The sequence below is a fragment of the Neoarius graeffei genome, chromosome 3, assembly GCF_027579695.1.
Source record: "Neoarius graeffei isolate fNeoGra1 chromosome 3, fNeoGra1.pri, whole genome shotgun sequence".
Taxonomy (NCBI): Eukaryota; Metazoa; Chordata; class Actinopteri; order Siluriformes; family Ariidae; genus Neoarius; species Neoarius graeffei.
In genome coordinates, this window is record NC_083571.1 from 9,490,663 (window position 1) to 9,504,998 (window position 14,336).

Below are 14,336 nucleotides of genomic sequence, written 5' to 3' on the forward strand. Positions count from 1 at the left end.
CCACCAGTTAACCTAGCCTGCATGTCTTTGGACTGTGGGGGAAACCGGAGCACCCGGAGGAAACCCATGTGGACACGGGGAGAACATGCAAACTCCGCACAGAAAGGCCCTCACCGGCCACGGGGCTCAAACCCGGACCTTCTTGCTGTGAGGCGACAGCGCTAACCACTACACCACCCACCATAATTTATAAATAAATAAATAAATCTCATTATCTCTAGCTGCTTTATCCTGTTCTACAGGGTCGCAGGCAAGCTGGAGCCTATCCCAGCTGACTACAGGCGAAAGGCGGGGTACACCCTGGACAAGTCGTCAGGTCATCACAGGGCTGACACATAGACACAGACAACCATTCACATTCACTTTAGAGTCACCAGTTAACCTAACCTGCATGTCTTTGGACTGTAGAGGAAACCGGAGCACCCAGAGGAAACCCACACGGAGAACATGCAAACTCTGCACAGAAAGGCCCTTGCCAGCCACGGGGCTCGAACCCGGACCTTCTTGCTGTGAGACGACAGCGCTAACCACTACACCACCATGCCGCCCACCGTAATTTATAAATAAATAAATAAATAAACATCCAGTAGCATAAGCCCTTTGCAAAAAAAAAAAAAATCATTCATACTTGTGAATCGACTCTCTTAAAGCATCGGTTGATTCATGAATCACCCGTCACTATCTGAATCTCGTGCAACCCGACTCTTAAGTCTCACGGAAGACGTGCAAACATGAGCTGAAACTTTACACACGGAGAACAGATTTTAGGTTTCACTAGTTTGGGTGGTTGTTTAGTGAGTTTGAAGCCCAGTGTGCCCCTAAGGTAAAGCAAACGAACTCCACAAGGCAAAAGAAAAGAAAAGCCGCTCGACGCAGCGGAATGCGCGACTTTGCGCAACTTTGTTTCCAGCTCGCGCTTTACAGATGTTGACACATCGACGTCGTGAGGCTTAACGACTTCCTATAGAGTCGCGGTCGATTGTGACCCGGCTGTGGGGTTGTAATAGTGAGAGAGAGAGAGAAAAGTGTGCATGCAAGAGAGTCGACTTTGCGCCGGGTTGGATTTGGATCGGTTTGTCTGCGTCACTAAACCGTGTAACCCGAACCTGAAGAGACAGAAAGAGGGAAAGAAGGCAAGGCGACACTGCGGCGTGAACAGAGTAAGTGGATCCGTGCGCTTTAAACCAACACGTGAAGCCTAAGACAGTTGAGTTGCATGCCTTCCTGTGCATTGTTTGCATACGCTTGCATATATATATGTGTATGTATATATATGTGTCAAAGCAGCGCGTGCGCATTCCTTAGAGGCCTAAGCAAATAAAGTGAACTGAAAAATCAGTGTGTGAAGTCCTGCACAAAACCTGGAGTGAGTAGTAATAATCATAATAATAATAATAATAATAATAATTCTATACCCTTGTGATTAGTGAAAAGGGTTGTAGGTTTGAGAAGTGCGTTCTCTCTCATTCTCCCATATTCTCTCTTCCCCTTCCCTCTTCACTTCCTGTAATTCTTGTTGTCTTGCACTGCACTGTCCACGCCCCTGCTGCTGCAGTTTGCTTTCTGCCACTGTTCTCTGTCCTGGACTGAAAAATCAAGTTTCTCCAAAGGAATCCCAAAGCTCACTCTGGAAACATCTCGCAGGACTGATTTTCGTGTAACAAGAACTCAATTGAATATGGAATCCACGTTCATACCGTATATGTAGTTTCTCACTCGTACACAAAGTGAAAGGTGTTGTCCTTTGGAAGCTATTCACCAGCTATTATACGCTGACCCGAGTCTAACTAGGCTAGGAAGTGTCATTGAGAGGGTTGTTTGTACACCATGTTCCCAACCCTGGTCTGCCTGGTGTACACCCTGTCCTACATATTTTCCTGATTTTTTTTTTTCTACTCCCAACACAGCTAATCAAATAACTTAAAAGCACTTTGAGTTGTTACAGCTGTGTTAAAGCACAGAAAACACTAAAAATGTGCAGGACACAGGGTTCTTCAGGACCAGGGTTGAGTGAAAAAGGTTTTGGCTCAAGGCAAACTGTGAAAAAATGTTCCGTTTGCTTTCTCGGACTCATCTTAAGTTATTCTTTTCCAGAATCTTGCCTGAGGGATGACAAACCGCTTGGCTGTTTACAGCAGAACCAGTTTGGAGAAGAGGAGAACAGGCAAGGGAGGAAGTGCAATTCATGTTCTCTTCCCTCTTTTGCGTGGTGGCTACATACGACTAAGGCCTTCTGACGAATGCAGTCAGACTTGTAGAGCAGTGTTTTTTTTTTTCAGTTGGTGTGTACTGATGATCATTTCTGCACGCCCTTTTGTAATTTTGCAATCTCAATATGAGCCTCTCTCCTCATCAGAGAGGGAACGTGAGTAATCTGGGCAAACAGAATATTGAAGGTATCGAAGAACTGACGCAGCATTCAGGCGAGGTCTTCTACAACGCCGGAGGTGCATCGTTGGAGCAAGTGAACAGTGGTACCGGAGGAAGGCCGGACCCCGGTCTTGATCTCCAAAGCTCGGCTATTTTTAAACCCGAGAAAGGTTATCAAGTATGGGGTCATTTTCAGCAATCGGGTCCAATGAAATGGGTGTCTCAAGAGCCAATGCATTCCTCCACTTGGTTTCCAGGCCTACCAAATTCAGCTAAACTGCCCCAGAACTTTGGACCTTCTCTGACTGGAATGGAGGATGCACAAGGACCTCAAGCTTTACCCAAGACCAATCATGACATGGACACCTTGCAGCAAGAGAAAATGTCTGCAGGTTCCTCTGTGCCCTACTCTGAACCAACGCAAGCTCTGGTACAGGGAATGGAATGGGACTCTCATGCTATGGCAGCCATGCATCAATCCCCGTTCCAGTCTCAACAGCAGGGTCATAAACCAGGAGACCCACAGTACCAGTCTCATACTATGCGTCACTCCATGCCTGACTCAACTCTACAGCCCTTTCAGGTAGCGTTCGGACCTAACAAGCAGCTTCAGACCTCGAGTTTCTTTCAGGCTTTCCAAGGAAACAGCGTACCACAAAATCTGGGTTACAGTGATCCACCAAAATTACAACAGCAGCAGCAGCAGCAGCTCTTGCAGTTACAAAAGCAACAGCAGCAAATGCAGCAAATGTTGCAACAGCAGCAACAACAACGACTGCTCCAAATTCAACAGCAGTTCCACCATCAGCAGAAAATGCAGGAACAACTGCAGCAGATGCAACAGCAGCATCAGCTGCACCAGCTGCAAAACTTGCTGCAACAAGAATCATGTCCTTCACAACCACTTCAGCAAGACCAGCGACTGGCCAGACCGCTACAACAACCAGACAACAATCAGGTCAAACAGGCAGGTTCTTGTACTTTGCCTCACCAAAGTCAGGATCCAAGTCTGCAGTCACCAATAAGCAAAGATCAGGGTCTTGGTCAAGCACTTCAGGAGACGCAAGAAACTGAAGGCAAACCTGATGCTGTCCCTCGGCGCTCCAGAAGACTCTCAAGGGACGGCATCTCTCCTCCAGGCAACCCACCGGCAAAGGAGCCGGCCCGTAACGGAGGCGTTGCTGGTGCTCCTGGACCCTCGGTAGGGGTTATCCATAGTACGCAGAGAAGGAGGAGAACGTCCAAGGAGATAAACCTCGAGACTCTGGCGCAGAAGGCTTCGGAGATGGAGTTTTTGCCTGCAAAGGTGAGTGTGGTGGTTTTTTTTTTTTTAATATATAGAAGTCGTTAAACATGCGCACAAAAAAACCCTTAGTGAAGATGCCTCATCAAAGTTAAAGGCAAACCATTCGAATAAGACTATTATTCAGACTTTATTATTATTCATATATTAAGTAAGATTTGAGTATTGATGACTGTCAGATGTTTGTGCTGGCTGGATTTTTGTGACGTTGTAGTGCTGTATTTCAGTATAGACCCAGAAACATCCATGAAAGTCTTCTTAGTGCTCTAGATTGACCCTTAAAAAGACATTGTTATTGGTCTATATTTAGTTAGCTGTGGCCAGACCTTGATTGGGTTTGAGAGATTATAGATGACCACATGGTCATCGCTGCTGAACCCAATCCGGGCTTGAGGCGAACCATGTTTTGGTTGACTTGGCCAGAGTTGCAACAGTAGGGTGGCTGGTTCCTTTCTGTGCACTCTCTCTCTCACACACACACACACACACACACACGGACAATTTAGAGTAGCCAGTTAACCTAACTGCATGTCTTTGGACTGTGGGGGAAAATGGAGAACCTAGAGGAAACTCCACACAGAAAGGCCCCCATCGGCCGCTGGGCTCAAACCCAGAACGTTCTTGCTGTGAGGTGACAGTGCTAACCACTGCAGCATTGTGTCACCCATATATGACCATAGACTTATTCATCTTGATTTATCTTGGTCAGGGTGACAGTGAATCTGGAGTTAGGGACATGCCTTGGATAGAATGCCTGGCCATCACAGGGCCACAACAGTCTCCACAGTCTATATCTGTGTATTTTTAAAAAAACAAAACCTTTCACTCTTACCAAAATCCAGATCAGCAATTAATATAAGCAAAAATGTTTTTGTGCTTGGTGGGTGGGTGCATTAAACCTCATGCATTCAACTCAAAAGCGTATTAGTATCAAATGCAGTTGTTGTGCTAATGCCACTTTCAGCCATATACTTACATTGATGTATGTAAGGGATAAAACATTTCAGGGTGTGCTTTTATCTGTTTGGTACTATTGTTACCACCCCTAGGTTGATTATTTTCCTGCCCTGAACTGTTTTCCTCTTGTACCTCAGCAATTTGTTAGCAATTGCAATTTTATCCATCCATTATCGATCCCACTTATCTGTCAGGGTTGTGGCTGAGCTGGAGCCAATCCCAACTGACTTCAGGTGAGAGGTGGGGGGTACACCTTGGACGGGTTGTCAATCTATCGCAGGGCTAACACGCAGAGACGAACGACCATTCGCACCTACACTCACCGGCCACTTTAACAGGATTTTGTTCTTGATTCTAAGATCCCTATTCTTGGCTGCAGGAGTGGAACCCAATGTGGTCTTCTCTCTCTGTTGCATGCCAAGATGCTTTTCTGCTCACCACGGTTGTAAAGAGTTGCTATGAGTTGCTGTATCCTTCCTGGACATTTTTCCTCTGAGCTCTTTTATCAACAAGGTGTCTGTTTCCACCCACAGAACTGTCCCTCACTCAACTCCAGTGTTTTTTTTGTTTTTCGCACCATTCTGTCTGTGTAAACTCTAGAGACTCTGTGTGTGTGAACCCCAGGAGATCAGCAGTTTCTGAAATACTCAAACCAGTCCATCTGGCTCAAACCAACACCCATGCCACAGTGAAAGAAAGTCACACTTCACTGTGAGATCACAGTTTTTCCCCATTCTGATGTTTGAGCATTTAACTGAAGCTCTTGATTAGTATCTGCATGATTTGATGCATTGTGCTGCTGTCAAGGGATCGGCTGATTAGAGAACTGCATAAAACAGCAGGTGTTTGTGTGGGTATTCCTAATAAAGTGGCCAGTGAGTGTATGTGCAATTTAGAGTTGACTTAATCTGCATGTCTTTGGACTGTTGGAGGAAACCCAGACAAACAGGAAGAGAACTTGTAAAGCTCTACACAGAAAGGCCCCAGTCGACCATGAGGTTTGAACCTGGAACCTTCTTGCTGTAAAGCAACAGCGCTAACCATTGCACGATTGCAACTGTAACTAGAAGGGCACTTGGTAGAGTGCTTATCTCCATCAGGACACCTATTATCAATATCAAATCACTTGAACTGAGGATAATACTAAAGCTGGACACCAAATTTCATCCAAATGTATTCACTACTTTGAGTTACGTTGGGAACAGACAAAAACAAAATCCTGGATCCACTCATATCTGGATTTGCATCAAAATTGTTCTTCGTCCCATGGCTCACATTTCCTCCAAATTTCATCCAAATCTATTCACTAGTTTTTGAGTTACGTTGAGAACAAACAAACAAATGGAGGTGAAACCATAACCTCCTCCAGCGCAATTGTCAGAGGTAAAAATTCATTAATGAACAGTAAATCATCCTTTTTTGTTTGTTTGTTTGTTTGTTTGTTTGTTTGTCATCACTTTTAATGTTGTGGAGCATCTGCAAAATGAGTTATTTACATCATAACAGCTAAAACCACTTATTAACTCGCTGTTTTCTCTCGATTTCTCGCTTGAAGTCAGCAAGTCCTAAAATATGCAGCTTGTCATGTTTGAGAAAGTGCAAAGTCTTCTGTCTCAGAAAAGTTTACAGCTTCTTCTCTGACTGTTATAAAGTGTCGACACTGGAGACTCCATCCGTAAATATTCAAATAAAATGTCTCCTTCCTCACAGAAAGTCTCGCCATATCCACAATGACACACACGTTCTTTGTTAGATTAAATAAAATGTTGCTGTTTGTTTAAGGTGAGGTGTAGATTATAAGGATCATCCACCATACAGCTCTTTCTGTAATTTGTTTCTATAGAAACAAAGCATGTTATTTCCATAGTGTCTTGCAAAAGTATTCATCCCCCTTGGTGTTTGTCCTGTTTTGTTGCATTACAAGCTGGAATTAAAATGGATTTTGGGGGGTTAGCACCATTTGATTTACACAACATGCCAACCACTTTAAAGTTGCAAATTGTTGTTTTATTGTGATGCAAACAATAATTAAGATATAACTAGAGATGACAATTCCCCTGCGGGAAATTGAGAGATGCAGTGCGCGTAGCAGTCACAGTTGCTGGAGCTGAGCTGTACTGTGTGAATGTGTGACTTGCCATGAAGCTACAAGCCTGTGTCTCTCTAAGAGGGAGCAGCCCCTCCCTCCCGTGTGTGTGTGTGTGAGAGCGAGCAGCCCCTCCCCCACCTGGCGCTGTGAGCAGTGTTGCCAGATTGGGCGGTTTCCCACCCAAGTTGGGCGGTTTCAAGTGCATTTTGGCGGGTTTTGAACATATTTTGGGCTGGAAAATGTCAACAGTATCTGGCAACACTGGCTGTGAGCAGAGAAGCACACAAAAAGGGCAGTTTTTCCTCAGGGGGGACCCCCCAAACAACGGGGATTTACATGAAAACGGAAGGAGATATTCACAAAATTCTTTCACAGTGAGCACCACAAGGCTCTCCTGAACACACTGATGTAATTTTTTGTCTGTAGTGTAAAAAATGAGGTCACTAGAGCGAGTTAAAGATGAGTGACTTTTCTGCCACGGTTATAATGGGAGTCTATGGGGAAGCGCGCCTGTCCTCTCCTTACTTTCAGGCTTCTCATTCAAAAACTGTAAATCCTATCGTGTAGTTAGACACATTGCAAGGGCGGCTGGTGCATAAGGGCGATTGGGCGACGCACTGCCAAAATGAAAAATTTTTTTTTCTTTTTTTAAAACAAACTTTCACCAGCGCTGCTCGAGGCCGTTTTAATCTGTCTCTGGGTATCATTGTCCAATCAGGGTGGTCTTGCTTCTAGAGTACCGCCCCTTTTGGGGCGATTTCAGTCACGCTGAAAATCGCCCAAGAGTTCACTGATAGAGTCCCATGTTAATATATATTTTTTTCTCCTGACTGACACTTCAATGCAATCTCTGTGGGTTCCGGGGGGGCTTGCCCTAACGTGCTTACGTCACTGCGAAGCGCGGCAAAGTTGCGTTCGATCCGCTCAGTTTCTGAGGTGAGATGGATGCGGAAAGCAATTCAGTGCGGTCCTTAAAAGAAGTTCCATTTAGTCAGCGAGCAAATCGAGCTAAATTGGCAACAAAACAAGCTGGACCCCCCTCGACCAAATCTAAACATAAAACAAATTTCGACAAGGGGGGGAAATCATATACTCGAGGTTTTACTTCAACATGGTCCCAGCGCAAATCCTGGCAAGCTGGCTGCAAGGACGCCTCAGCAGTTTTCTGCTCCCCCTGCTTACTTTCCCACCCTGGAGGTGGCTCCATGGACAACACTGCTTGGACGGTCACTGGAGTTTCGGACATGCATCATTTGTCGGAGAAAATAAAAAAACATGAGTCATCAAAGATTCACATGGGCAGCTGCGTGAAATTTTCGCCTTTTGGGACAGTGAACATCGCTACACAACCGGATGAGGGCTACAGGCTAGCAGTTCGCCGCCACAACGATGAGGTGAGCAAGAACAGGCACATATTAAACCGGCTCATCCAATGCGTGAAATTTTGTGGCGTGTTCGAGTTAGCTCTACGAGGCAAAGACAAAACTGAGGGCTCCAGTCACCGTGGTGTTTTTCTGGGTTTGGTTGACTATTGACTTGCTACCTAGGTCAATTTACTTCAGTCCTGTCGACATTTATGGTCCGTGTAGACATAACGGGGGAAAATTGCCCCCCCCCCAAAAAAAAAAAAATTCAGGAGCCGCCACTGACACATTGTGTGAATCACGACAAGTGTGGCTACTACTTTTGAGAAAATTATGTGTGTAGAGTGAGAATTGTGGCTGAAATCACAGTTTAAAAGAGAAAGTTTGAGGGTTTTTTTTCAGGCTGCCTACACTCTAAATTCCTGAGCTCCACTAGTGTGTAATGCAATAGACACCCATTATAAAGCCTGATTTTTGTCCAGGCACCCACATGGTGTTTGAGCTGGGACTGATCCAAAAGTAGAGGCCCTAGCAAAAAAGTTGAATGCCAGATCCACAGAGCAGTTTTCCTACGTTTTGAAGTTTGAATCATATCTCTAGGTGAAAGCATGCCAGAGCAGCGGATGTTTGAAAAAGTGCATTGTTTTTCAATTAATTCCATAGAAATGAATGGGGTTTTTTGGACGATTTTTTCGTGACTACGTTGCGAAAAAATCATAGAATAACGAACAAAGTAATAGCATAGCAAGTCCGATCGAGCCGCACGTTTTGATATGTTGCTTGTCTGTGTGCGACGTACGGTTCTTGAGTTATTCGAAATCAAAATTTGTACGGAAGATGAATAAGTTTTAGAAGAAGAAGAAACACGCAGAAGAACAATAGTGATGCTGTGCTTTGCAAGCACTGCATCACTAAAAACAGAAATTTGGATTGTGCATAGGTATTCACCCCCCCACACACACGCACGCGCGCACAAAAAAAAGTGAATACTTACAACTACAAGTCTCTTAGGGTATGTCTCTATTAGCTTAGCACATCTAGCCACTGGGATTTTTGCCCGTTCCTCAAGGAAAAATTGTTCCAACTCTTTTAAGTTAGATGGGTTGCGTTGGCATACAGCAATCTTCAAGTTATGCCACAGATTCTCAATTGGATTGAGGTCCTGGCTTTGACTAGGCCATTCCAAGACATTTAAACTAGGGCTGTAACGATACACCCAACTCACGATTCGATTCGTATCGCGATTTTTGACCCACGATTTTTTTAAAATGTGTTTTTAAAGTAGTAAATTTGACTTATTAACATTTACTTACTTACATTTAACTATTTAATAACAAATAATTCAGACCACTGCAGAGAATGAGTAATATGTATGCAAAAATGAACAAATGTATATCCAAAAACTTTTATTTCTCAAAATAATACTGTTGAGCCGGAAGCTCTGGTTTTTTCGGTTCTGAAAAAGTCATTTTTCCAAATCGTGTAAATTCGTTAAGATTTTTTTTGGGGGGGTGGCTCTCTCACTGTCTCACTCTCATAGGGCCAATGATTTTCTGTGATTTGCGGAAAACAGATGGAAATTACGGAATTTTTATGGTGAAACATTGCTCGCGTGTCAAAATGTAACTACTGCAGAAGGCTTCTGCCCAAGCAGATATGCCTTCAGTGTTGCCAGATATTGCTAATGTTTTCCACCCCAAAATATGTTCAAAACTAGCCAAAAAGCACCTAAACCCGCCCAATCTGGCAACACTGCATGCCTTTCCGGTCAAGTGATTGTGATTGGCTTGTCCACACCTAGCCAGCCAATGAGCTGCTTGTTTACAGATTCGCTCCCCGCGTCGCAACCAGAATGGCGACCGCTTAAAAGAAATTAATGCGCTGCCAGTGGCGAGTGTGGACGTTGCGTGACTCGCAGAAGATTGTCGCAGGTCGGCGAAAAAACGACTTACTAATAGATATAAAAAATAAAAGTAATTTAAGTAAGTTTAAAATGTAATTTAAATAAAAAGTAAAGTATTCATAAATTGAAGTTTGGAAGCGCCTCTGTTTTTGGGCTGAGGAGAAGTTTGAAAGGGTGTACCGCGATTCTGCCTTCTTGTATCGCGATACGGATCGTGGCTCTGCGTATCGCGATTTCGATACGCATATTGTTACAGCCCTAATTTAAACGTTTCCTTTTAAACCATTCCACTGTAGCTTTAGTAGTATGTGTAGGGTCATTGTCCTGCTGGACCGTGAACCTTTGTCCCAGTCTCAAACCTCTGGCTGACTAAAACAGGTTTTCCTCCAGAATTGCCCCGTATTTAGTGCCATCCATCTTTCCTTCAATCCTGACCAGCTTTCTTGTTCCTGCAGATGAAAAATATCCCCACTGCATGATGCTGCCACCACCATGCTTCACTGTAGGAATGGTGTTCTCAGGGTGTTGGGTTTGCGGCACACATTTCCCATGATGGCCAAAAAGATCAATGGGGTGAATACCTATGCACACTCCAGATTTCTCTTTTTTCATCTTTATCGTTTGTCGCAATAATTTGCGCAGTCAAGCAGATGAAGGAAGTCAGTGTGTGTGCACATGCGCAGGTTTCCCTTTGACCGTGCACTGACAAGGTTCCATTATTCTGCCGCTAAACAAATAGCTGATCACACCGAGGTGCTCGATATTTATTAGTTTGGTCCTGCGTTTCCTTTCCTTCGTATATAACATGACATCTTTTCTTCTCGCCTTCCGTTACTGTAGTCGGTTTTTCATGTTTCATTCTCATACTCACGTCCTCCATTTTTCTCTCCTGTTTCAAATTTGTATCCCAAAATGCCTTGCGCAAACAGGGAAAGCCCACCACGCCATGCATGACGTAGTATCTTGAATGGGGTCATGGTGAAGCAGGAAAAAATGGCGGAGAATTTAGGGCCACATAGCCGTAAATTCGTTCATTTTTCTATTTGGAAAAAAAACCCTAATAAAATTTGAAGTCTGTGATTTGAATTCAGTAGCTTTCGGTCCACAAAACAAAAATAATTGAGTGTCGGGGAAATTCTTTTTATAACCTACACTTGAAAAATCTGAAAGGCAGTTTAGCTTTAAAGATGAAGAATGTAAACAAACCGGTGAAATGACCGGAGCAATTTGTGAAAAATGCGATGGTGGTAATTCTTCAGAAATAAAAAAGACGTTCTTACCATCAAATACTTTCATTCCATATTTTGTTGCTTTTTTGTGTGTGTGTATTTTTTTTTTTTTTGGGGGGGGGGGTTGTTTTCGAGTCGAGTTTTTATTTCGTCCTCGGTTGGTTCAGCAACACGCTCCGCCGTTTTGGTTTTCTCTACTCACGATCTATGAGCTGATATCCTAGTAGTAGAGTAGCCAATCGGAGCACGCGGTTGCTCATATCAAATGAATGTGGATAGAATAATTCCAAATATGCAGAGAAGTGTGGAGGGGGGAAAAAAAAACCCTGGTAACTAATGTTAAATAAATAGGATGAATATTATAGAGGTGTGGTAGAGACGATATAATTATAATTAAACGGGTATAAAAAAATTAAGTGTTTAACTCTTCAACCAGCTTTATTAGCACAAACAAAGTGCCTGTTTTTGTCTTTGTAATGGGGGGAAAAAAACAGACTTCCAAATTGAATAAGAAATCTACGCAGCTATTTTAAGACTTTTGGTGCTGCATGTGTGCGGCGCAGCTGGTGGAACTGCTATTAAAGTCTTTTTTTTTTTTTTTTTTATATCGTGCATGACCGAAAGCAGTGTGTTTGTGTGCAAGACTTGTTCTAAAGAGCATCACTGCATGTCTACACATCTACACATTCCGCACACAGGCTCGGAAACTTTAGGGAGTAGCCAATGCACCCAAGCTCGCAGTGTTTGCGAAGAGATCATGCACAAGCACTATCCATCCATCCAACCAGTGCTGAAGATTAACCCAAAACAAAGTCACGAGGTTTTTTTTTTTTTTTTCTTTTTTTAAAAGGCGAAACAATAAAGTTTTAGGGGTTAGATGCATTTTTTTTTTGTTGTGGTCTACCATAAAAAAAACAGGATTTGAAAAAAGCGACACAGCATTTAGATCTGGCCTGGGAAACTCGTTTTTGAATAGGAGCCAATAATTTTTTTTTTTTCCTCTTTGAAATGAAATAAATGCAGAAGCATGATAAGATGCGGTTAATTATCTCGATCTGTATCTCTGTCACGCACGCTCTGTCTCCGCGCAGAATCGTCACAGCTGGGTTTTTTTTGTTTCGACTACGTGGTCAGTTTTACAGTGGTGCTTGAAAGTTTGTGAACCCTTCACAATTTTCTGTATTTCTGCATGTGACCTAAAACATCAGGTTTTCACACAAGTCCTAAAAGTAGATATAGAGAACCCAGTTTAAAAAATGAGAGAGAAAAATATTATACTTGGTCATTTATTTATTGAGGAAAATGATCCAATATTACATATCTGTGAGTGGCAAAAGTATGTGAACCTCTAGGATTAGCAGTTAATTTGAAGGTGAAATTAGAGTAAGGTGTTTTCAATCAATGGGATGACAATCAGGTGTGAGTGGGCACCCTGTTTTATTTAAAGAACAGGGATCTATCAAAGTCTGATCTTCACAACACATGTTTGTGGAAGTGCATCATGGCACGAACAAAGGAGATTTCTGAGGACCTCAGAAAAAGCATTTTTGATGCTCATCAGGCTGGAAAAGGTTACAAAACCATCTCTAAAGAGTTTGGACTCCATCAGTCCACAGTCAGACAGATTGTGTACAAATGGAGGAAATTCAAGACCATTAATACCTTCCCCAGGAGTGGTCGACCAACAAAAATCACTCCAAGAGCAAGGCGTGTAATAGTCGGCGAGGTTACAAAGGACCCCAGGGTAACTTCTAAGCAACTAAAGGCCTCGCTCACATTGGCTAATGTTCATGAGTCCACCATCAGGAGAACACTGAACAACAATGGTGTGCATGGCAGGGTTGCAAGGAGAAAGCCACTGCTCTCCAAAAAGAACATTGCTGCTCGTCTGCAGTTTGCTGAAGATCACGTGGACAAGCTAGAAGGCTATTGGAAAAATATTTTGTGGACGGATGAGACCAAAATAGAACTTTTTGGTTTAAATGAGAAGCGTTATGTTTGGAGAAAGGAAAACGCTGCATTCCAGCATAAGAACCTTATCCCATCTGTGAAACATGGTGGTGGTAGTATCATGGTTTGGGCCTGTTTTGCTGCATCTGGGCCAGGACGGCTTGCCATCATTGATGGAACAATGAATTCTGAATTATACCAGCGAATTCTAAAGGAAAATGTCAGGACATCTGTCCATGAACTAAATCTCAAGAGAAGGTGGGTCATGCAGCAAGACAACGACCCTAAGCACACAAGTCGTTCTACCAAAGAATGGTTAAAGAAGAATAAAGTTAATGTTTTTGAATGGCCAAGTCAAAGTCCTGACCTTAATCCAATGGAAGTGTTGTGGAAGGACCTGAAGCGAGCAGTTCATGTGAGGAAACCCACCAACATCCCAGAGTTGAAGCTGTTCTGTACGGAGGAACGGGCTAAAATTCCTCCAAGCCGGTGCGCAGGACTGATCAACAGTTACCGCAAACGTTTAGTTGCAGTTATTGCTGCACAAGGGGGTCACACCAAATACTGAAAGCAAATATTCACATACTTTTGCCACTCACAGATATGTAATATTGGATCATTTCCCTCAATAAATAAATGACCAAGTATAATAATTTTCTCATTTGTTTAACTGGGTTCTCTTTATCTACTTTTAGGACTTGTGTGAAAATCTGATGATGTTTTGGGTCATATTTATGCAGAAATATAGAAAGTTCTAAAGGGTTCACAAACTTTCAAGCACCACTGTATGCTACTCAGTAAGGGATGCATGATATTTTTGTTTTGTCCATCCTTCCTTTTGTTTGTTTCCGAGATTCTTATCACAATATCTCACTAAAGAGTGATTGAATGTTTGTAGGATGTCTGTAGAATTATTGTTATAACTTGCAGAAGAATTAACTGATTATATTTTGAAATAAGATCCAACCAGGTTCAATGTCTGATAGTTTTTCTTCAGTAGCTTTCTTCCTGTTTGAAGGATACTTTAAACAGGCTTTCGTCTAAACGGGGGAACAGGGGCGCTGCGCCCTCTTACTCTCGGCGTGCACCCCCTTACCGACTCTATGAAAACATCCCAGCAACAGTACGTGACAATGTGTCTGATCATCAAATACGTTATAATTGCTCCAAA

The 14,336-nt window shown here is 43.1% G+C and overlaps 1 protein-coding gene across 3 annotated transcripts in view; it reads left to right on the plus strand.

The window, feature by feature from the left end:
- The first annotated feature begins 684 nt into the window (after positions 1 to 684).
- Positions 685 to 14,336, plus strand: part of mideasa (mitotic deacetylase associated SANT domain protein a) — a 58,859-nt gene continuing 45,207 nt past the window's right edge. For all 3 annotated transcript variants that reach the window (XM_060916364.1, XM_060916365.1, XM_060916366.1), the window contains exons 1-2: positions 685 to 1,160; positions 2,095 to 3,676. In XM_060916364.1, coding sequence (XP_060772347.1) covers positions 2,336 to 3,676 — 1,341 coding nt within the window. In that variant the 5' untranslated portion in view covers positions 685 to 1,160; positions 2,095 to 2,335. The remainder of the gene's footprint in view (positions 1,161 to 2,094; positions 3,677 to 14,336) is intronic.